We start from the raw sequence: 24875 nt of genomic DNA, 5'->3' as shown, positions 1-24875 counted from the left end.
CACAGCTCTCATTTTGATTCTGCACACCCTTCCCCTTGAATACGCTTCCACTCGATCTACCACCTCCAGGGAACGACACAACATGGGTAGAGTAGCCTTTGCTTATGGTTACAGTGAAATGCCAGTTTCCCATATAAACCTGAGAGAAGTGGTGGACTTCTTCCCATTGCCTTGACCTTGGATAGATGGTCGCCACTTTTCTTGTCTGCTATGCTATCGTGTCCTGGTAAAGCACCTACAGCGAATCGTACCGTTTGTTCGGGACCTTTATATAATGAGATCTATATAAATTTTGTTCCTTTCTCAACATTTTGAAGGAAAATCTACCATAAATGGGCTCTTTTCTGCCTCTCCTGTAAATGTCAGGATTCCTCAGCCAACTTCTCTTTCCATTCTACTCAGTCTCGGGGGGGTGGGGGGGGATCTTATCTCTTCCCACATCTCTAATGTTGAATGTACTGAGGATTCCTGGCCTAGTGGACTAAACAGAATTAGGCATTCCCCTGCAGCACGCTCCTCTTCCTACCGTTAACAGCGTCTGTTCCAGAAAATGGCACCATCATCCATGCAGTGTCCACACCAGACCAGTCCACTGCACTTGCTGATATTTGTCGTGACCATACAGATCACTCAGAAGGTGCTGGAGCGCTGCATGATGAACATTTTCCAAATCTCAACAGCTTAAAGTTATTTCCTCACTCATGCCTCATGTCCAAAGCCAGCCAACAGGAAGGTAATACCGTCAGTCCCTCGGGGAGGGACTTCCTGCGGACATTTGTTTCAGGTTATCACTGTGGCAGGAGGGGGACATCAGGAATGTGCGCTGGCTCTCAAAGCTTCCATCTGGAAGCGGGGTTCTTAGCTCTGCTCACATTTTACTGGCCAAAGCAAGTCACATGACCCCACCTAACCTCACAGGTGGCAGGGACCACATGTCACTGGAAGGAGAAATGCAATGTTTGTGAACAGTCGCCTTCCTGAAGACGATGTCAGTCAAAGGATGTGGCAAATTCCCCTCGACTCATCGTATTTTCCAATGAGTTGTGCATCCTACGTGGTAATTCCATATCTGCATCACTAAAAGAATGTTTTTTAAAAGTATAGTGATTTTTTTTTATTCGTTTTGAGTGAGGATTATTTGTTTAAAATTGACCGGACTGCTCAGTGCATTTAAAAATAGCATCCTTGGGGGCGCCTGGCTGGCTCAGTCGGTGGAGCGTGAGACTCTTGATCTCAGGGTGGTGAGTTTGAGCCCTACATTGGGTACAGAGATTACTTAAAAATAAAATCTTAAAAAAAAAATAGCATCCTTATTTATAACTAAGCTGCTTTTTACACTAGCAGAAAATTCAATCTATAAAACCACAATTTATTAAATAAGTCAATTATGGCATAATTATTAGAAAATAATTGATTTTTTTAAAGATTTTATTTATTTATTTGACAGACAGATCACAAGTAGGCAGAGAGAGAAGGGGTAGGAAGCAGGCTCCCTGCTGAGCAGAGAGCCTGATGCGGGGCTCGATCCCAGGACCCTGAGATCATGACCTGAGCCAAAGGCAGAGGCTTTAACCCACTGAGCCACCCAGGCGCCCCGAAAATAATTGATTTTTTTCCCTTCATCCTCTAAGTAGCAAGCTAAGTGCATTTCAAAATCTTCTACTTTTCTTAAACTGTCAGGACCCTGGATCCGTGCCTAGTGGAAGCCTTCCCTCCAGCAATTCCCTTTGTCCGCGGCTCCTCCTCCTGCTTCATTCCTTCTCCCTCCTTATCCCATCAGACCCTAATCATGGTCCCTATGTCCCTCCCTTGGGCAAAAAAACACTTGTCTGCAGCCCCACACAGCAAAACCCCTCCCTACAGCTCGCCGTGGTTACTGCCCCCCATTGCACTTTTCTTCAGCCAACACCACTGGGACATCCTTAACCAAGGTCACTGTCTCGGTGAAGCACCACAGAAATTTCTCTGCCCTTGTCATACTCTGTGCATCACCAGCATTTAATACGGTGAAGAGCTCTCTCTTTGAAATATTGACCTAGCTCCCATGACCCAACGTTCTTCTGCTTTTCTTTCAACCCCCTCTATGGCTCCTTATTCTTCACCTGGCTCTCTGCTTGGCCTCTAAATCTCCACTCCTCCCCCCTCCCCTAGTCTTGGACTTTGGCCTTCCTCTATCTGTATTTTCCCATTGAGAATTTCACCCGTGACTGCAAACGCTGTAGGGACTCTGGCCTCTTCCAAACGTCAGCCATCTCGCCATCCCTGGCCTCTCCCCTGCATCCCAGGCTGGGAGATCCCGTCACCCACCTGATAATCCCACCTGCATGCTCAAACATAACATGTGGGAAACAAGTCTCCATTCTCCCCTCATCAAAACTTACTCTCCCCAGACCTGTCCTTCTATGCTGATGACCCATGACACGCAGCTCTGCTCACACCAAAGACCCAGGAGTCACCCTTGATCACTCTCTCTCTCTCACACACACACACTCAACTCATCTGCAGGATTCTGTGCCCCAGATGCCTCCCACGTCTAGTCTCCTCTCACTGTCCTTCCTGGCACCAGCCTAGTCCAACTGGTCCTCAGCTCTCTTCTTGTAACTAACAGCCACCTGCTAACCACTCCCCGCGTAGAAGTCTGGCCGATACAGATCGCTCTCTCGTTTCAAATCCTCTTTCCACTACCTTTAGAAGAAAACCCAAATCACGTTCCCTAATTATAATCTGGCCCTTCCTGACTTCCTGATCGCCCCTCACACCATCCCTCCTCCCTCTGGGAATTCTCCAAAGTAGATGTTCTTTCTGTTCCTGAACAACACACCTGCTCTGCCAGAGCCTCTGCAGGTGTCTTCTGCCCCCTCCCTTCCGGCCACCCGCACCCGCACCACACACACACTCAGGTTTCAGTGCGCCTCTCCCAGAGGCTTCCCTGATCACCAGGTTAATGTCTGTTGCGTCCCTCACCCTCCACCCCCTCCCAGCTGCATTTCATCTTCGTTTCACACTCCACTCAGCGCTATCCACTTGCTTGTGCTTCCGCTTGCTGGTGTCTGCCGTCTTCATAAAAGGTAGACTTCCTGAATGGCAGGGACTTTCGCCACCACCCTTTCTCGGGGACCACAGTCATCCCGGCCCAGATCACTGGCTCAGTAAGCATCTGTTGAGCGCACGCAGTGCGACTAAACCAGAGGAGAGGGACATCTGCCGTCATTTGGAAAAAGGAGGTGGTTAATCCAATACATGACATGAAAAACTGACACACTTCACTCACCCCTTTTCTATACAATTCCTTTCATTTTCCCAATAAATACTGAACATTTTTCATGTACCAGACCCTGGAAAGGGGCGGCGCTCTGCACTTCGGAGGAGTCGACACACAACCTAAAAAACCTCCAGACTTGGCATTTTTACAAGGGCGTGGCTACACCTTCCTTTTCCGAAGCGGTGTCTCTTACACACATTTGTCTCCCCCAGCGGCCACATCAACCTGTAACTTCAGGAACCAGGGAAATGTTCAGAGTCCGCCGTCAAAATTCCGTTTCTGAAACGGGGCTTTGATCCTCCCGGGACTGCTCCGGGCTGGCGGGCGCGAGAGCACCAAGGTTGAGCAAGATGCAAAAAGGGAACCCGAGAAGGTGCAGACCAGGCGCTCGGATGTCCAGCGCTTCTACCCGCGGCCGGGCCTGGCGCGACCGCGCCCCAGGGTTGTCCCCCCCAACCCCGGCCACCCCGGCCACCCCGGCCACCCCGGCCACCCCGGCCACCCCGGCCACTCCCGCCACCTGCGCGCCCTGCAGCCTGAGCGCCCGCCCCTCACGTGGGGGCCGGCCAACCCCTCTCGGGTCCCGCCCCCTCGTGATTGGCGACTCGAGCGCCCTATCCCTGACGCACTGGCTCCGGCCTCCTGGGTCCCGCTCCCCCGAAGGGGGCGGAGCACTCGACTGGCGCGGCTTGAGTTCCAGCCCCCTCCAGGCCCCTCCGCCCCCCGCCTACGCGCCGCCCTGCCGGGATTGGCCGAGCACCGCCCTTCGCCCGACCCCCGGCGTTATGTAACTAGCTCCCAGGCCTTCTCCCCGCCCACTCGCCTCGGGTTATGTAACCGGGGCGCCCGGCGCGGGCTCCGCCCTCGAGCCAATGGGGGCGCGCAGAGCGTTCCGCGGCAGCCAATCGCGCGGCTGGGGGCGGGGCCGCGTCACGTGGCGCACGGGGGGCGCGGCGCCGGCGGCCACTTGCACGCGGCGGTCCTCGGGACTGCTCCCTGCTCGCTGGTGCCGGGTGGGGCGAGCGGCGGCGGCGGCGGCTGGTGAGTGCTCTGCTGGGGCGGGGAGATCTCCCCGAGTCCGCCCTCCGTTCTGGGGCCGGGGGCCGGGGGAACCCGGGGCTCCTGAACTTGGCGCTGGAAGTTTCGCACTCCCGGGTCCACTTTTGGGGCGCACGTCGCGGGTGGGGAGCCGCGGGTGGGCAGGCCGGCGAATGCGGGAGTCTGGGGGGGGGGGGTTGTCACAGCCCGGCGTCCGCAGCCTATCGCCCGTGTCACTGGACACCTGTCCCCTCAGTCACGTCCCCCCCGCCGGCGCCCCCAGGCTGCCCCCGCGAGCCGAGCCATCGGAGACTGCATGGAGATCCTGCGGCGGAAACCGGCCAGGTGACCAGGGACCCGTATCCGCCGGCTTCGCTAAGACAATGGCCTGGACCAAAATGAGAAATAAATTGCTGTCGCTGACTGCAAGGTGAAAAGGAAGCAGGCGACAGACTGAGGGCTGCTGAGCAGAGGATGGACCCCTGTGAAGACCTGGAAAGGTCCAGCCGTAAATGTCTGGACTCCGGGGGGACTGAGCCTCCGGAACTTGAAAGAGCGCAGGCCCGGGGCTCGGAGGCCCTGGGGAGAGCCCAGGAGGAGATGTGGAGCCAGAAGTCCCAACCGCAGAGCCCACGGGTGGAGAGCAGCAACAGGTGACACGGCCTGATCTGTTTGTTCTTCCAGGGCTAGTATAGGGACAGGGGGCCTTCAATCGCTTTATCCTTTTGTGTGTAAGCCCAGGAGAGAGTTCAGGGGGATCCTCAGATAGCGGAATGAAAAGCCCTGGGAAACTGTGAGGAAGTAGTACCAAAGAGTGCCGGAAGTTCAGAAACAGTGGTTAAGGATTTATCCGAGCTGGGGAGCTGCAGTAGGGTTGAGAAAAAATGGAAGATGTTTGATGTTTACCAGTTTCATTGGCCAGGATCCCCCACCTTCCAAAGGGGAAAATAAACCTGGGAACAAAATGAGATGACCCGTGGGAAGCACTTAGAAAGTTGCTTGGCACGTTTGATCAACGCTGGCTGTTCTTTTTTTGAATTTGAATTTGAATTGAAAGTGTGAATTGATGGGTTGGTTCTTTTGTTCTGTTTTATCTTACAGTGAGCCGCAAGATCGAAACAGAGTTTCTGAAGAACTTGTAATGGTTGTGCAAGAAATGAAAAAATACTTCCCATCAGGGAGACGCAGTAAGCCAAGCACTGTCGATGCCCTCAACTCTGCCCTTCGCTGCGTGCACAGAGTACAAGGTAAATGAGCGGGAGAAAAAGTACCGTCCTGGGAGTACATCATTTTGTTCGTAAACGTGGGCCAAGCTGGAAGAGCTGTCCGTTTGGTTCTGGTCCCTGAAATGTTTTGAGCGTTTATGGTGCTGGATGTGAGATGAGCAGATCCGCATGGATTGTGTTCGCGTCTTGGTTTGGCAAACTAGGAACATCAGGAGAGCCTCGTTTGTGTCCTCGCTTAGGAACTGTTGATGAGCGACTCTGCCATGTTTTGATGATTTGCTGCAGGGGAGTAGAGTTTAGCACATTTTAAAGACTCGCTTTTTAAAGGATCATGGTTTTCTCAGGGTATTGGGGGAAAAACACATTTGGTAAATGCAGCTCGCCTTTCTGTGTCATCCACATACTGTCACAACGCATTCATGATGTGTCAGGAATTTGCCAAATTAATTTTTTTTATTAACGTGTATTATTAGCCCGAGGGGTACAGGTCTGTGAATCGCCAGGTTTACACACTTCACAGCACTCACCATAGCACATACCCTCCCCAATGTCCATAACCCCAGCACCCTCTCCCGACCCCCCTCCCTCCAGCAACCCTCAGTTTGTTTTGTGAGATTAAGAGTCTCTTATGGTTTGTCTCCCTCCGGATCCCTTCTTGTTTCATTTATTCCTTTCCTACCCCCAACCCCCCACATTGCATCTCCACTTCCTCATATCAGGGAGATCATATGATAGTTGTCTTTCTCTGATTGACTTATTTCACTCAGCGTAATACCCTCTAGTTCCATCCACGTCATCGCAAATGGCAAGATTTCATTTCTTTTGATGGCTGCATAGTATTCCATTGTGTATATATACCACATCTTCTTTATCCATTCATCTGTTGATGGACATCTAGGTTCTTTCCATAGTTTGGCTATTGTAGACATTGCTGCTATAAACATTCGTGTACACGTGCCCCTTCGGATCACTATGTTTGTATCTTTAGGGTAAATACCCAGTAGGGTGACTGCTGGGTCACAGGGTAGCCCTATTTTCAACTTTCTGAGGAACCTCCATGCTGTTTTCCAGAGCGGCTGCACCAGCTTGCATCCCCACCCACAGTGGAGGAGGGTTCGGCTTTCTCTGCCTCCTCGCCAAGGAATTTGCCAAATTAAAAACGAGCCGCTGCCAACACCTTCCCCTTTTCATCTCTGACCTTTCTTTTGCGGGGATTTAACAAAGTACACATTTTCTCTAGCGCAAGCCTCTGTGACCTCATGTGTGACACACAGGTCCTGAACACGAAAGTCATGTTTCGCCGTCAACGCGCCACGTGCATGGATTTGGAGTTTGGGGTTTTCATGCCTTATATGGAGCTTGCTCCTTGTGACACAGAACATCAGAAAATCCTAAACTCCGAAGGCTTGACGTTGGTACGACTGTCGGTGTTTTAGGTGAAAGATGAAGATGTGGTTTTGAGGCAGACACGCCGAGGTGTCCTCATCCTAAAAACTAAGCCGACTTCAAGGGTGGTAAAAATGATCTCCTGAAGCTATCACGGTCGCTGGACTACCTGTTTCTTTTCCTGTGTTTCTTAGCAAACAGTGGGTTTTTCCAGACCCTCAGTCAGAGTGGAGCACCTCAAGCAGCTGCGACCACCTACAGTCTCGAGGAGCTGGGCACGGCTGCCTCAGGGTACCCTTCCAAAAACACAGTAAGAATCCGCACATTTTGCCATATCAGCCTGCGTGGTTTTTCCTAACAACTTTATCGAGACGTCGATAGTGAAACCTCATACGTTGGCGCTTCAGTAACCATGATGCGAGGCAAACAACAGAGGCTGCCCAGGAGGCATCCTGTACTTAGTTTCTGCTGCCCTTGCGAGAGCACAGATGTAAACTCAGGCGGCGGCCTGGGGGCGGTGGTCTGCTGGGCTCCCCTCACCAGCCGCCCCTGCCTCCTGAGCATCCCTGCGATCTCGCGACCAAACATAAAAAAAAATAAAATAAACTGCAGCATAACCGCTCTCCTTTTATTCTAATTCGCGAATTGTTAATTTGTATTTATATCATTCTTTGTTCCAATCCCTACTCCTTCAAGTTGTAACAGCTGGATTTTATAGAACCAGCTGAGTTGAGATGCTGTCATTTTTCCGTAAAATTGGGCAAGAGACATGTCGTGTATCTTTTTTTTTATTTATTTATTTATTTTTTTTATTTGACAGACAGAGATCACAAGTAGATAGAGAGGCAGGCAGAGAGAGAGGAGGAAGCAGGCTCACTGCCGAGCAGAGAGCCCGATGCGGGGCTCGATCCCAGGACCTGGGATCATGACCTAAGCTGAAGACAGAGGCTTTAACCCACTGAGCCACCCAGGCGCCCCCATGTCATGTATCTTTTTTGAATCTCTTCACGTTGGCAGAATCGTTCAGCCTCGCGCCTCGGTGTCGGGATAGGCATGGCTTGGTTTCATGTTTAGACCTCAGACGCAGAGATCTTGTCATGTCAGAACGAGAGCGCTCCCTGACATCAAGCAGTGTTTGTTTCACTGACTGTGGTGTTTATGGGACTCTGGTGGGTGTGGCAGAGTTGGCAGAAACAAGGAAAAGTTTAAGAGAACATTTTCCCTTTAAGATCTTCAAGATAAATCTTAGAAGGATGTGCCGATGCTAGGGGACAGGAACAGTGGCCAATTTGTAAATGTCACTGCTGTCTCATGGAACAAATGGGAGACATGATTCTTACGTAGCAAGGCGTGTCCAAGACAGTGTCTTGAAGGAAGCGGCTCTTGAGCGTGGTCTTGAAGCCTAGAGTTATGCATTGGTCAAGAGAAGACAGTCCCGTCAGTTTGCAAACAAGGAGGCATCAGAAGTGGTTACGCCGTATGCACATTTAGTCGATGTAGGATGAACGGGTATATTGTCTGTTATAGAAATCAGACTTTCAGAAGATCAAATACGGGTTTTTCGAGGACCACTAAGGCATATGTTGGAGAATCGTGCTGCCTTTGCAGGGTACGTGCCTGTGATGATGACAGCAGGAGTCTAGAACAAATTGACCTTTCGGGGAATATTGTTCACATGTGTCTCAATATTTGCGTTTATTTTTTAAATGTTTTTCCTAGGATACCTTTGTGGCAGTTTTTTCCTTTCTGTCCGGAAGGTTAGTGCACATTTCTGAACAGGCTGCTTCAATCCTGAATTGTAAGAAAGATTTCTTGGAGTCGTCTCACTTCCTGGAACTGCTCGCTCCCCAAGATGTAAGGGTTTTCTGCGCACACACGGCCCATGCTCACCTCCCCCTCTGGAACAGCTGGACCCAAAGAGGTAATGGGACCGAGGCTCAGATGTTTACCTTGCCTCAGAATGATCAGTTTCATTCTTTCAGAGAGGGGACCAAAATTAACGTAGTTTTGGACCTGCAAACTATATGGTTTTTTTTATTTCTTTATGTAAAAAATGAGAATGTGGGACTCCTGCCTGGCTCAGTTGGTGGAATGTGCAACTCTTGACCTTGAGGTCATGAGTTCGAGCCCCACATTGGGTGGATTACTAAAAATAAAATTAAAAAAAAAAAACAAAGGCACATAAGTGAATAAATAAAGAGTCAGACTGTGTTGGAAACAGCATTTTAAATCCTCTAATAACAAAATTCCAATTAATACACTTTGACTTCGTGAAGTTAATTTTATAGGTTCCATATCATAGATTTGTTTTTTTAATATGGTTTGACTGCCTGCATCCCGTATTGGAGTTTCATTGTTATAAGGATTCTGTTTTCTCTAAGTTAATAAAATTAAATGTTTTCCCTCTCACATTGACTTCATTATTTCTTTGCTTGGCTTTGGAGAGAAACTTCTCATGATTAGCTCCCCTTCCAGTTTTGCTTCTCCCCAAAAGTTCATGAATCTCATTACTTTTCCTTCTGAAATAGTTATTTCCCTGAACTGTGAATGCCTAGTCCTGGTTTGCTTTGTGACTTGCAGTCCTGTGTGATTCTGTAAATAATTCATTATTTCTTTTTAAAGTCACCCTTTATTACTTATTTCATATTCTTTGTGAATATTAGTATATTAGTAATTAGAATTATTACTAATTAGAATATTAGTAATTAGTAATTAGAATATTAGTAACATTAGTACAGATCAATCTTTATCTTTTGATTCCAAGCCCTTTTCTCTAGTTTTTTTTTAAATTTAAATTTGTTTATTATAGTAAAAAAAAAAAAAGAAAAAAACCCATCAGCAAAATGTACCACCGTCTTAACCATTTTTAAGTATACAGTTCAGTAGTGTTAGGTACATTGGCACGGATGTGAAACACCCCTCCAGAATGTTCTCATTTTGCAAATCTAGGGCACCATTCCTATTCTGACTTTCTGACTCAGGCCGCCGTCCAGTGGGAACAGACGCGCACGCTCCTTTTTTCCATGGCAGACCTTTGGCCCCGTCTTTTGGGCGTAGCTCACGGACACTTCAAAATGCACACCTGTCTTCCTTGCTTGTTTCCAGCTCTTTCCTGTTCCCCTAAGAAAAGGCTGATTTCACTTCTCTTCCTCTTTCTTGAGCATGTATTTTCTCTTTCTTGAGCATGTATTTTCGACCTCTGATTGTCCCTTTTTGTTTGTCCGCTTTTATCCACTCTTCCTCCACTCCACCGCCGTTTATCCGCCGGCGCCGGGGGCCGGGAGCTGTTCAGGGTGCTGAGACGGCCGCAGGCGCCCTCCACCTTCCCTCCTCCCTCCGTCAGACCCCTCTGGTCTCTGCTTCTTTCTGCCGTGTTATCTTTGCAAGTTAGTTACTGCCATGATATCTCCCCAACATGTAAAAAGGTAACATATTCTGAAATCGCTGTTTTGGGGACCTGAATTTTTACTTTCTCCGTAAAGAGATGGTGCTCCTCCTGGTGACTGCCCGCACTGGGCTTCACCTCGCACACCTCCGTGATTCTGGCTCTTCTTGAGCCGGTTCTGGGCTAGGCCGCTGCTGCCTCCTTCTGCCCTTCCTCTGAGCTCCTGGAGCGTGAAGGGGACATGGGAAGCTGGGAACTCAGCAAACGTCAGCCTTTGGCCTGGCGTCAGAGGATGTTTCCACTTTGGCTCGTACAGACCTTCCGGAAGGATCTGACCGCTGTTATGTAGCGTGCACATCCGAAAACAAGGATTCGCCCCTGCAGCCGAGGTGTGGAACTGAGAAGGGTCTCGCGTCCACTGTTTGAGATCCCACAGTCGGGCTCTCGGTCCTGCAGGACTCCTGGAGACTGCGTGCCTGCTGTCCTCACACCCAGTACACGCAAGCCTCCCTTCCGCTGGAGTTGCTGTATTTCCCGTGCAGACAATTTTAAGCAAGGAAATCGGAAGACCGGAGTTTTAAAAATTGAGTTTTGTCCCTTCTGGAACCAAGGAGGCCATTTAACTTCTCACTGTAAAATCGTCGTGTCCCACCAGCTAACACATGGCCGCTGAGAGAAGCAAGCACGCCGGCAGTTGGAGCACTTGAGTATCTGGAACGTTCTGCAGCACGAGGGCTCCTCTTCTTTGCTACCGTTCTGTTGAACGGTTACTGTTTGCCGGTGCCTTTCTTCATGTTTCAGTGGATTGACTAATCTTCACAAAAACCTTAGGAGCGGTAGACCCCATCACTGTCCCCAGCTGACGGATAAAGTAACTGTTAGTTCGGGTCTCCGGAGCAGCAGATGCCAAGGTGGGGTTAGCTGTGGAAGCGACATGCCGCAGGGGGTGGGGGATGGAAGGGAGCCCACAGTGCTTGCCTGACATCCGTGGAAGGAGCGGGGACTGGGGGACTGGGGAGGAGGCGGCTTGGCCTGCCACACGGCTCATAGGACCGCTTGGCCAGGCAGTCAAAGGGAAGTCCCAACCACGGTCACGCACCAGAGGAGCCCTGCATCTCCATGGAATGGTCCTCAGTACCGCTCCGTGCACGGGCCCTGGGTGGGAACAGCCACCAAAAGTGGGGCCCTGGGATAGCAGCTGTGGCCTGTGGTCAGTGATGTCCCCTGAAGCCGGGAGCCACGCCCTTTCTCCGTCTCTCTGATCCTAAGGCACAGAGCTAAGGGACTCATCTGAGGTCGCACTACCGGCAGGCGCAGAGCGGGATTTCACCCTGGCGGTGTGAGTCAGGGCCCTTGCTGGGATCCGCTGCCCCTCCAGACCATGTCAGTGTCTGCGGCAGGAACCATCAAACAGGACATCAAACGTGGCCACATGAAGGTTGGCATTTGAAAACGACACCAAGGAATGGGTCCTGTTTATAAAAATCATCTCAAAAAGTTAAGAATATTTCTGAGACATCCTTACCTTGCCATCATCCCTCCACAAGCTTCTCTGAGCCTTTCCTGGGGTGGTTTCAATGTTAAGGCCCGTTGGGTGTCTCAGAGCCATGAGTTCAGGGAGCTGACCTTGTCAGCTCCGTTCCTCCTCACAGACGAGCTGTAAGGACAGTCTTCTGGTTTCAGAATTCCAGGACTGTGACTTCCATAGTGTTCTGAATTCTGAGAGTTCGATCATTGGTGCCTTTGAAACTGGGAGTTTTTGTGGTTTGGTTTTTCTGGGGTTTTTTTTGTTTGTTTGCTTTTTTAATCACATACATTTTCCCTGATCATTCAAAAGCCCATTTTCTGACTCTTCTGTGATCTCCTCAGAAGTGCAAAGACCCGGACCACGTGTCCTGTTTTGGTTCTTCAGAGTTCTCGTTGTTTCTGCTCCTTTGGTGTATGCTTGTAAAACATCTCCTTGGTTTTAAGCATTTCCTTGGTTCCTGTAACTGAGGCTTTTTCACCCCAGTGGGCAAGTGCCCCAAAGATCAATGCTCTCTAAGCAGAGGAGAGCTAAATAGTAGATAAACACTTGGGAAAAGGTTCAGCCCCTCGATCAAGGTAAATTAAACATTTCAGAATTACCACTTGACAAATCAATGAAATTAACACCGAAATCCACAAAACCAGCGCAAACATTGCTGTGAGGCTGGTGAGAATGTGTCCTTAGAGACCCTGGTGGTTGGTACGATCTTCTGTAGACCAGGGAGGCACTCCATGGTGAGAGGCCTGAGATGATCGTGTCATTTCTGGGCCCCAACTTTGGGGATTTTGTCCAAGGACAGAAAACAGTGAGACATTTCTGTATCCTGTACCTAAACGCTGTAAGTGGTCCAGATCGGCAGTTTTTGAGACCTGTGCAGACTATCACCGTGAAATAGAACGTGACCAAAGTGACTGTGTCCCCAGATCATTGCCTTGACCTCGGAAGGGGGAGCATGGGCAGTTTCAGCAGTTTGATGAGGGAAAGCCCTCAGCCCTACATACATATGCTCGCTGTCTCCCTGGGGGTCACAGCTAGATTACCAAATCCCCCTGGAAAATACTGGGTGTAACTCCATCTCAGAGGGAGGGCAGAAGCCCTGTTTGAATCAAGGGTATCTCCTTTAAAAGAGCAGTGTCTCATTTGTTTGGGGGATAATTGGAGTTTGTCTTGCGGACAGTGAGCTGCTCTGGCCTGTTGCTCTGGGAGGGGGTGATTAACGCTTTGTCTCTGTTTCCTGCAGCATCTCAGTAAGACTCCGCTCCGGTGAAATCCTTTTTCTGCAGGATCCGGTAAGTCTAGGGCCTTGTGAGGGGCAGGAACGATGGGTTACAGTCTGATTTGGGGGGGCCCCTTTTTAGATTCTTTTGTATTAAGCTAGCACTGGGTTCTTGCCACAGGAAGTTTGTGTTTTAATTGAGGAGAAGGAGCGTACACTCAAAATGACGAGATAATCATACAGTCCGGACAAAGAACAGAGAGATCATTCTTAGCCGCGGGTGCTCGCGCTCTCTCGTGCTCTCTCTCATGCTCTCTGTCTCTCTTTCTCACTAGGAACCGCTGGATGATGTTAAGTACACTTTCAAATGCCCATTGTTTGGGCATCTGTTGGTTTTTGTTTGCTTTTTGACTCTTGATCACACTTAAAATTAATTTTTGAAATTTTACTTGATTAAAAAAATTTTTTTTAAGCAAGCTCTGTGCCTACAGTGGGGCTTGAACTTGGGACCTGGTGAGATCAAGAGACACACACTCTACCGGCTGAGCCAGCCAGGCGCCCCTGACTTCCTAAATTTTAAATAACTAAAGAAAGTAAGATACCCGTGTCTAAGGGAAGGGTTTAAAAGGTCCAGATGTAGTGAACTGGAAGAAAACTGACCCAAATGTTAATCATAGTTGGTTTCCGATAGGATTTGTTAGTGATTTTTTTCTCTTCTGAATTTGCTGCGCCGTGTTCATGTTCCTTTTGCAATAAGGAAATGTGGTTCAGTGACAGCACGATTGCCAGCGTGAGTTCTGAAGTTACTAAAGGGTCCAGATGTGGAAAACTAAAGAGAAAGTTCCTTGTAATAGACCAGTCAGCACTCGGTGGGGTTGGAGCCCTTGAGCCCACAGCGTTCCAGTGCTTGGGGAAGGCTGCCCCGGGGAGAGGGCCGCAGGAGGGAGGGCTGCGTTGGTCCGTTCAGTCCTTCACAGAGGAACTGTCAATGAAGACTTTAGAAGAGTGCTCGCCACGGGCTAAGTGCTGTTTGTGTTTATTTTGCTAGTAAATATATTTCTTTGCCTTCTCTGAGCCGGGCAAGATTACGGGTGCAAAGTTCTTGCCCTCGTGGACCTTCCATTCTGTGTGTGGAAGGAATACAGTTAACAAACAGGTACCTACGTGTGTGTCCACTGGTGGTAAGTTCCATGTGGAACAGTGAAGGAGAGGGAAGGAGTGGGAATTCTGGGCAGGAGAGAGATTACCAGTGTGTTCAGGATGGTTAAGGAATGTTCTCTAATAAGAAGCCTGATTGGAGCCAGAGCCTGAAGGTGGTGAGGGAGCGAGCCATACCTCCACCTGAGGGAAGAGTGTTGCAGACAAGTGCAAAGGCCCTGGGGCAGAGCATGCTTGGCCTGTGGGGGGAGTAATGAGGAAACTCATTGGTTTCCAACCAACATATGGCTGGAGAAGAGTGGAAGGAGATAAAGAAACAGGGACCAGACCATGGGGAGCTTTGACTTGCGAAGGGAATGTTTTGTTCAGGTTAATCATTTTTTTGAAAACTTTACTTTCGGAATTTGCAAAATAACATGGAAGTACGGGAGATAGTACAGTGCACTGGTACAGACTCACTGACTTTAACCCACGGCCAGTCTTCTGTCGTATCTACCACCGCCGGCTCCTTCCCCGGGTGCTGAAGCAGTTTGCAGACCGTGGATCATTTCCTCCATCAGCATTTCAGAATGTGAGCGAAAACAGAAGGTGCTCGTTCATCTCTGTGATGCTCAAACGGTCTCGCTTGTGGCCAGCAGGAACCCTTTCAGGTTCGCTCCAGCCGTGTGAGGGTACCCCCGCGGGCACTGACAGCTGCCTTTGCTCTGGGCGCAGTGGCCCAGGCGCCACCTAGACCTGTCCTACCGCGCACGTGGGGTCCGTCATTTCTCCGACGATCCCTCCTTCCTTGAGGTGGGAGACGGCATTACGTCTGGAGACCAACCAGGCTTCACAGAGCTTCTGGGAATCCCCAGTGGACAGAGATGGGCCAGATGCATTTTTTAGAGGGTCGCGACCTGGCCTAAGAGGGCCGAGCCGGGCGCTGCGCTGGAGAAGGGGCAGGGATGAGAGGCAGCAGGAGGGCCGGGGAGAGAAGGGCTGTCACCGGGCAGTGGCAGCAGGAAGACACGGACATACCTTGGGGATTCCGGATGTCTTTGTTCTGGAGAGCTACTGGAGTTCATTGATGGACGAGTTTTGGATGTGAAAGGAAAGAGCCGCTTCCCGGAGCGAGGAGGGGAAGAGTCCGGCACCTGGTTTTACACAAGTTGATTGGCCTTGTCTGGTGGAACTCGAGCTCGCGCTGTTGACGGAGCAGCGGTAGGTGGGTCTGGAGTTCAGGGAGAAGTCGGGGCTGGAGACAGGTGCTCCGTTCGTCCGCGCACACAGAGCATGTAGAAGCCGGGATGGGATGAGCCTGGGAGACGCAGGCCCAGGAACAGGCGGGAGACACAGGACAGCTGGTGGGTCAGGGTCAGGGTCAGGCTGTTCTTTTCTCAAATGGAAGCAGGGACATGGTTGGGAACCGAGGCCCCAGGGTCTGCGGAGAGGCAAGGAAGCGAGATGGGGGTGGGGGAGCACAGGGCACACGGAGGTGGAGCTTCTAGGCCCCTGAAGACCACCTGACACGACTTTGGCCAGTGGTGGGAGAGGCAAGCTGTGACCCGTAGAAACGGGGAGTATGGATTCGGTTGTGGCACGTCGCTACTAAGGGGACCACGATGTATCCAAGGAGAAATGTCCTCTGGGCAGCTGGAGCTATAAAACCGGGTGAAAGGCCGGGAGTCGAGCCGCCCCTGCCCAGCTGGGCCAGGCCTCGGCCAGCAGGTTCTAGCCCTGCTTTCCTGTTGCCTGCTTCCCCCCACACAGGGCCCTGGGCCCATCTAGGTAGTCACGAAGCTATGCGACGAAGTCAGCCCCTCGAGAGAGTGTAGGTAGGGGGGTGGAGAGCTGGCTTTGGGGGGCATGATCACAGGGAACCCTGATTGCTGTCATGTGGCACTTGGTTGAGGCACGTGAGGTAAGACCAGGAGGTCACATGATTTGGGTCAGAAGAAGTCGTGGAATGGCTGGTTCCACTTTTAACCCACTAAGCTGGTTCTCCATAAATCCTCTTTTTAACTGGATAATTGAAAATGTAAACTAACATTTCTTTTTAAAATAAACACATTTAAACATTTTAGATTTGGATAGGTCTCTTTCAGAAATCACCAAGAAGGCGTCTCTCAAGGCCTTGTTTCACGCTGGGCTCCCTGAATGCATCAGGACAGGTTACTCACCATCTCTGTGCTTTTCAGGGGAGGCCAAGACACAGAGCAAGAGAAGCATTACTGCCCGGTCCGGATTATCCCCTACCTGCTGCATGTACGTGGCTCTGGCCAGCTGGAATCTGAGCCCTGCTGTCTCACCCTGGTGGAGAAGATTCACTCTGGTTATGAAGGTAAGGCAGGAGGGTCTGCTTCTGGATCAAACGTAGCCTGACAGCAGTGCAGGTGGGAGCATGTGGAAGCCTGCTGACCGCAGCTGCGGCACCGGAAGAGAGTGCTCGAGGCTTCGTGTTGGCCCTGAACTCTTGGGCATTTAGAGCTGATCTGCCCTGGTGTCTCCGTTTCCTGACCCTGACTACTCCTTAGTTGTCTCCTTCAAGGTCAGTGCATCCTAAGATCTAAGCACAGACTTGGCCGCTGAGACCCAGTCTGAACCATTCTGTACTGGTGACTAGTGGCCTCTGGCTTCTGCCCCGTGTGAAACAAGAGCATGGAACTTGGGGGCACCTAGGTGACTCAGTCAGTTACGCGCCTGACCCTTGGTTTCAGCTCAGGTCACGATCTTACCAGTTGGGGGATTGAGCGGTGAGTCGGACTCCATGCCCAGTAGGGGAGTCTGTTTGAGATTCCCTCCCTCTGCCTCTCCCCCGCAGCTCACACACACACACTCTCTCTCAAGTAAATAAATAAATCTTTAAAAAAAAAAAAAAGAGCATGAAAACTGTTGCACAGTTTCTTGTGAGGTCACAAGAACGAATTTGTATTTTTTAAGTATTCTGAGAGGCCTTGAGTGGACGTTGTAGTTCTGTCCTCTGACGCCAGAACTACATTTCCAAATTCATGCGTTAATACAGAAGACTGACTGAGTTTTCTGACCCACATTTAAAATACTGACACCAAATCCATGGTACTTCGTCACACAGCACCACCAAATACCACCAGACCCACCAGGCCTGACCTTTCACTTCCGCCAGCTCGGCCTGCTGGATTGTAGTGAGTGGTTCCATGCACACAAACTCTACTTACAATGAACTTCAGTAGCCATTGCCGTTTGGGCTAATCAAAATGTACTTAATAACGACAAGTATTACAAAACATAACCGTAGCCTGGGCTTCTATTTTTTTTTTTTTTATTTGACAGAGAGAGAGAGATCACAAGTAGGCAGAGAGGCAGGCAGAGAGAGGGGGAAGCAGGCTCCCCGCTGAGCAAAGAGCCCGATGCGGGGCTCGACCCCAGGACCCTGAGATCATGACCTTAGCCGAAGGCAGACGCTTAACGCCTGAGCCACCCAGGCGCCCTCCGTAGCCTTGGCTTCTTGAAGGCCAGGCCCCAGAGTGAGATTTCTACTGTTTCATTTGAGATATTGTTCCCTCTTTAATGTAAGTGGTCAGTTAAGGGCATGACTAATTAAATATTTGCCTTTAAAAAAAAAAATTTGCCTTTAGGTGAGTCTTTCTGTTTCTCGTAGCTCCTCGAATCCCAGTGGATAAAAGAATTTTTACCACAACACACACCCCAGGGTGTGTCTTCCTTGAAATAGATGAAAGGTAAGTGCTTCCTTAAGCCTGAAAAAGATTTGTTTCTGAATATAGAAATATGAGAACATTTACATTGCGTTTATATATGTCTACATTATGAAACAGACGTCTATCCATTTGCCTGTTAGATTTGTTAGCTTGAAGTTTGTTTTAGTAGAAGGATCTTGCATATTCTACGTCTGCAGTTGCAGGTTGTATTTGATTTCACAGTAGTCTGCTTTAAAGTCAGGAATTATTGTTCCGTGTTACATGGGAGGACAGCGAACCTGGATATGGTACGTGATTGTCCTCAAAAGGAGACCAAAACTCTAACTCTGGCCTCCAGCTCCTGTACCAACGTGATTTCCATCAGACAAGTATTCCCTAAAACACCTTTCGATGAAATGTTTCTTAGTCTGAAGTGAAGGGAGAAACAAAAAAAAAAAGTAAGATTTTTTTTTTTTTTAGTAAAGCTTAGTTTACTTAATTTAAAGCATCATCAGTCATTTTGAACTGATGTCTTTTCTCCTTTTTTTGGTATTGAAGTGCTCTTCAAGAATCATATAGCAGATAGTAGTCATTGCTTATTGTTGTTTTTTAAATACTTTTATTTGGAAAAATAAACACTGTTATTCCCTGGTGAGTACCCTCTGTTTCTCCCCACGTTTATTTTTGAATTTACTTATTTGTGAAATCAGAAAATCGGGCACTCAGTGCACCATGGCACACGGAAATGGAAACCAACAAAGTCAAAACAGTTGGCACAATTATGCTTTTCATTTTGATTTTTAAAAAATCTTAACATCTGAAAATAGGTTTATTTAATAATAGGTACCCTGAAACTAAACAGTAATTGATGAAATACTTTGTATCATGGAATCTGTAGAGAGTAAGAATATTTAGATGCAGATACCCTGGTAATGGCTTAAATTTATTGTATTAGAAAATGGTTGTGAATTTGGACACACAGAAAACACTCATGGAGTCCGTTCTTTCTACGTGACCATGAGAGCTGTGCACCCACTGCCCTCCTGTGAAGCTCCATCCTGCACATGTCTTTGTGTTCCTGGTGTCTGTTTCTACCTTCTGGGAGACACTGTTTCCGCGCAGTTTTAATCGTGCTGGATAAGTGTGCACCCTGCTTTATTCACCTAACACCATCAGCATTCTTCTGCATGACGATGTGACCTTTGTAAACTTTTTTAAATTGGGAGGGGTGGGGCGCCTGGGTGGCTCAGTGGATTAAAGCCTCCACCTTCCGCTCAGGTCATGATCCCAGGGTCCTGGGATCGAGCCCCGCATCGGGCTCTCTGCTTTGCAGGGAGCCTGTTTCCTCCTCTTTCTCTGCCTGCCTCTCTGCCTAGTTGTGATTTCTCTCTGTCAAATAAATAAAATATTAAAAATAAATAAATAGGTAAATATATCGGGAGCGGTGTCCGAGACCCCTGTGGAACTTGCTAAAAATACAGATTCCTGGTCTTACCCCAGAAACTAATTTAGTTAGCCTGTGGTGAGCCTGTGAATCATTTTCTAGCAAGTTCCATAGGTGACTTTGACACATGTCCAATGCCCAGCATTTCTTAGATCGTGGAACCATTTCCCCACAGCTCCTTTTATAAATTACTAGAATGATATCTTCTGCATGCCTTTTCTTTTTCATAGGTAGAATTAAGTTAAAAAGTATTATTGAAAGAGTATAAAGTTTGAAAATTACTTGCTGCATGTAACACGCTGTCTGTGCTGTGTCTCTATCCCAGAGCAGTGCCTTTGCTGGGTTATCTACCTCAGGATCTGATGGGAACATCCGTCTTAGCTTATCTGCACCCAGAAGATCGTTCTCTCATGCTCGCTGTCCACCAAAATGGTAAGGACCTGCTTCTTTATAGGAGGAAGGTTTTCTGTAACCTCTCCTCTGCTCTAATTTTTCATTTCATTTCGTGTTAGAGCTTCTCATAAGCTCTTAATCACTAGAGTTCAACCTTTAACAAGTGAGCACTGTGTTGAAGCTGCTAAAGCAATTTTTTTCTGTTTTGACATCAGAAGAGCTTACAAATAAATGCCGAGAAAAAATACTTGCACTAAATATGCATTCAATAAATTCTCATCTCGTCGTATTACCTTCTACAGTCTTGAAGTACGCAGGCCACCCTCCCTTTGAACACTCACCCATCCGGTTTTGTACACAAAATGGAGATTACGTCATCTTGGACTCCAGCTGGTCCAGCTTTGTGAACCCGTGGAGCCGGAAGGTGTCTTTCATCATTGGTCGGCATAAAGTTCGAACGTAAGTCAGTCAGTGTTCATGGTTCTAGAAGACTGTTCTCACCAAGTAGTATTCTTCCACCCATGACTCCCTTTGACTCAGTTGATACATAACTAAGTAAGGAACAGATTTTTTCTTTTTTTGGTCTGCCAGGGACCTTGAAAGATTTCTGCCTCTTTGACCTCATGATTCCCTTATGGAAACAGACTAAGGAAATACGCTTAAATATAGAAGAGCTTTATAAAGAAAAGATATATTTTGCACCATGTTCAATCATAATGGTGGACTTAGAGTAGCTTATATGTCAATCATTAAGTAAGTTCTAGACTATTTGTTTGACATGTTGTATTACTGGTCAAAGGAAATTTGTGCAAAGATTATATAACATGAGGAATTGATATATCAGACAAAAGGCAGCATATAAAATTTATACTATATGAATATAAATGTGTTCAAATGACACATAAACACTGAAGTAGGAAGAAGAAGAAATAAAATACAAATTTTGACTATTGTAGGGTAATGGGGTGAGGTGTTTTGTGTGTGGGGTTTTTTTTTGTTTTTCTTTTCTGAATTTTAAAGTTCTCTTTAATGACCATGTAAACCATTTTGTGTCACTTCTGCTGTCAAATTCCACTTATTTGTGTCCATTTTATCAAATCTTTATTTTTTAAAATTAGATGCTTTAGTTTTTCTTTTCCTGACAACATGGCTGACTCTAGCCTCTTTGATCACTGCTACCTGTCCAGTGGCCACCACTCTTGGAGCCTAAAATACTCCCAGTCCCTTGACTTTTTGATTTAAAATTAAGATTGACCTGTAGGTGTCTCAGCTGTGCCATAGATTCCCCTGTGGTATCCTTTGGGGTTTTTTTTTTTAGCGTGGAAATTGTATTTAGGATCATGCTAAGGTTGAGAAATTATGTCTTTTGTGTTTTGTCATACAGCTTTGTGCACATAAGCATAAAACTGAGAATGTAGGCGTACCAATAAGACTTATTTTGTCATGTCCTAATACTACATAATACAGGATATATCTAGCCATGGTGAGAAATGGTCCCAAGGTCCTACTACGTCTTTGTGCTTTGGGTTTTGGCTTCTCAGCAGAGCAAGTCTGGAACCCTAATGGGAGAAATGGGCTCCTTGCTGCCCTAACTCAAGAGACCAACGTCTGCTAGAAAACTAATGTAGTAACTAGGATAAGAAATATGACTGCCCAGTCAGTGTTATTATGTTGGTCAGAAAGGACCTTTTTTTTTCCCCTGGTAGGGAGATCTGTAGGGAAAGGAAAATAAAATCAGGTGGTTGCTTAGTAGGACTATAGGAAACCCCAGAGCAAGTACGATTGCTCTCATGAGGTGTCCCCTGGGTATCTGTCCATTGGTCTTTGTACCCTCCCCGTCAATGCCAGAGCCATGTCCTAGATGCCCCAGTTGTCCTTTCAGTGTGATTACATGACATATGAAATTAACTGATGATGTAAGCACTCACAGTGTTTGCAATTTTTAAAAAAATTACACCAGCATTCGCATCTCAATTTCCAGGATGATGTGAGGGAAAAATTTAGAGTCTAGTAGATGTTCATCGCTCTTTTAAAATAATCATCCATCATATTTATGCAGCTGTTTTAACGAGTACTTACGGGTCACCTGTGTGCCGGGCATTGTGCTAGATGCTGAGACTAAGATGGTAGACCACACAGACATCATCTCCCCTGACCTGGGGCCCACAGTGCAATGGGAGAGCCCGGATCTAGAAATGGCATGTGTGAGTGGAGTTTTGGCAAGTGTGAGGTTGAAATGGGACCAATGAGGGGGTACAGTGAGGGTGTTCAGCGGGGAACCTAGCCACCTCTCTGTGGGCAGGCAGTGATGTGCTATTACCTTTCCTCCTCCAGATAATATGCATATAGTCGGCGACAGAGTAACTTCTGTAGCGGTCACTTGAGGAGGAGGTTGGGAAGTGGAGAGAAGAACCAGGTTTTCTCCTTGACTCCTCAAGCAGCGTCCTTCCATAGCCAGGGGCCTAGCACTGCATGGCATTTGCCACTTTAGGGTCAAGGCTGCGTCTCCACAGCCTGCACATTCATTATCTTGAGTTATGTGATTACTGACTAAAGGTACTACCTGGTTTTGTAGAAAGCTTCACAGGCAGGAATAGATCTCACAACACAAAGCAGTTGGTTCTATTTCTGTTCCAGAATTTCATTTGACAAGCAAACCCAAATGTTTCTGGAATGTATCAAGCTCATAGCGCATAGCCATATTTATCATGGGTCAGATGTAACCTTAAACCCTTCCCCTCACCGCCGAGACTGCTCCTTCCCTGATGGATTCATTCTTGTGCCTGGCACTGTTGGAGGTACCAGGGAGGTGAGCACAGCAGGCCAGAGGGCCTGACCCCACAGAGCTCACATGCCAATAGGAAGCTGGGGAAGAACGGGCAGCAGACGGGCCAAGGGGGTGCTATGTACAGTGTGCCAGGTGGTGCATTCAAGCACAGTTTGTCATATATGTTCCACATACATCATGCTGTGTTGATAACTATCAGTGGGCACCACCCACGGTCTGCACACCTAAGACATTGCCATGGGGGTCTGGACAGAGAGGGACATAGTCTCCAAAGGCAGAGCTCTACCTGACTACTTTTATGACACTGCTAATTAATCATTATTTCGGCCTTTGGGAAAGTATCTCGGTTCTTAGGGAATTGGGTTGTGTTAAAAGTTGTGAGAAACAGCAGGGTGCAGAATGGAAAAGGGAAGGCACTGGCTTTGGAGTCAGGCATGTAGATTCAAACCCTGACTGCTGCTTTTCGGGTATGAGAGGCAGCAAGTGACCCAACCTCTCTGGCATCGTGATGATTCTTGCTTCATAGGGTTGTGAGGACTCAGGAGATGACATGTCTGACTCAGTGCATCATCTTAATAGTACTTGAGTTACTGAGGTACTGAGAGGCGATACACTGTGGTGGCAAAAGTGTACTCTGAAGTCCAGACTCTGGTCCCTTCGTGAATACGTATTTAGACTTTACCAGCTAGGTGACTTTGAGAAGTTTTCTACTCCAGTGAAGGAGGTAATACTTGCTAGAGCACTTGGAATGGTGCCTGGCACATTGTAAGGGTTTAGAAAATGTTATTCTTGCTGTATAAAAGTGGCATGGGTCCTGTCACATAGAAGGTCCTAAATGAACGTCATTTTCTTCTCTGTGATGTTTTCTGCTGGCACATCTTCCTCTTGCTGTGTTCAGGTCGTGGTTTTGAAATGCTCTAGTGTAAACAAGACTGCAGGTTTTGACAGCCACGTTTGCACCAAGAGTTGGGTTGCTGAAGTGATTAGGTATGTTAAACATCAAATGTTGTTTGGCGGACCTAGGGTCTTAAAATTTCTACAATAGGTTTACTCAGTTAATGTTTAATGTTTAATTTTGAGACCAGTAGTTGTTGCAGATATTTTGTTATCTAAAGAGGTTACTCCTCACTGACTTTAGATTTCTGCAAAACAATGCTGACCTAGATGTCGAAAGATTAGCGCTCTAGACGGTCCAAAGAAGCCTCATAACGTCTTAGTATTTTTTTCTGCCTCCACAGATGGGATTTAACTTTATATTATTCTATTTGAAGTCAAAGAGTTGCTTTGTACAAGTACAGATTTGTTATTTGAACATTCTGTTTAAAAATCACTTTAGACTTTATTGTAAATTAATTTTGAACTGCCTGACCCCATCTTCTGCTTGGCACTTCGCAGGAGTCCCCTGAATGAGGATGTTTTTGCTACCAGAAGAAGGAAGACAAACAGTCATGACAAAGACATAACAGAACTACAAGAACAAATTCACAAACTTCTCTTACAGGTAAAGTGAGATTTTACAAAAGCAAACAATTTCCATGATCGTGTTGTAACAGCCGATCTTAGCGAAGTGACCTCACAAAAAAAATACACCGCAAGGAGGTTGAAATCTTCACCCCCTGCGTTCCGGGAATTTTTGTCTGCCTGGTGTTGTCTTTAGTTTCTTATTCATCTTGTTTTCCTTCTACTGAGAGGAGTAAATGCACAGCACATTCTTGTAGGATCCCACTCGAACAGCAAACCAAGCCGGCAGCGAGGACAGGGAAGCGGTTCCTAAACCAGAGCCTCCTCCTTGTTTCCCGACCAGTACCGGTGCGCGGAGCTGCAGGGCTGGGCTGCAGGATTTTTTAAAAAAATGATTCCGGGGCACCTGGGTGGCTCAGTTGGTTGGGCCGCTGCCTTCGGCTCAGGTCATGATCCCTGGGTCCTGGGCGGGGAGCCTGCTTCCCTCTCATTCTCTCTGCCTACTTGTGATCTCTCTCTGTCAAATAAATAAATTAAATCTTAAAAAAAAAAAATGACTCCGATTTTAAAGGTGGGGACCAAGGAATGGCAGGTCTCCGCGTCTATTACAAGGCGAGCGCGGGGAAAACCACCTGTTGAAACCAAATGCCAACGATTCCTACTGGAGGTTCCGTTCATAAACCGGTAGCCGCGAGTCCGCTCGTTTCCAAACGGGGCTTCACGAGTGATGTTCGCGGAGGGAACTGGGGTCTGTTGCATTTCTCCCGTCCGTTCTCAGCTTGGCACAGTTTATTTGTAGTTTGTCACCTCTGTTCTCTGCGGCTTTAGACTAGAAAACGAGGCCCTGCCCCGAGAAGCAGAGGCGAGGGCGGGCTTTTCTGTCAGCAGCCGAGTTAGGGGCGTCCGCCTCCGCCCGGGCGCAGGGTTTCAGGGAAGG

The 24875-nt window shown here is 48.0% G+C and overlaps 1 protein-coding gene across 1 annotated transcript in view; it reads left to right on the top strand.

Annotated features, from left to right (window-relative positions):
• The first annotated feature begins 4218 nt into the window (after positions 1-4218).
• The window catches only part of PER3 (period circadian regulator 3), a 41787-nt gene continuing 21130 nt past the window's right edge, over positions 4219-24875 (top strand). Inside the window, 11 exon segments of the mRNA XM_046010840.1 lie at positions 4219-4303; positions 4584-4953; positions 5402-5547; positions 7107-7222; positions 8632-8833; positions 13066-13114; positions 16377-16519; positions 17816-17894; positions 19622-19728; positions 19992-20148; positions 23873-23978. Coding sequence (XP_045866796.1) covers positions 4775-4953; positions 5402-5547; positions 7107-7222; positions 8632-8833; positions 13066-13114; positions 16377-16519; positions 17816-17894; positions 19622-19728; positions 19992-20148; positions 23873-23978 — 1284 coding nt within the window. The 5' untranslated portion in view covers positions 4219-4303; positions 4584-4774.

This window comes from Meles meles, chromosome 1, assembly GCF_922984935.1.
Source record: "Meles meles chromosome 1, mMelMel3.1 paternal haplotype, whole genome shotgun sequence".
In the NCBI taxonomy this organism is placed as follows: Eukaryota; Metazoa; Chordata; class Mammalia; order Carnivora; family Mustelidae; genus Meles; species Meles meles.
Note: the sequence above shows the minus strand (reverse complement) of the source record. Positions and strands in the feature narration are given on the sequence as shown.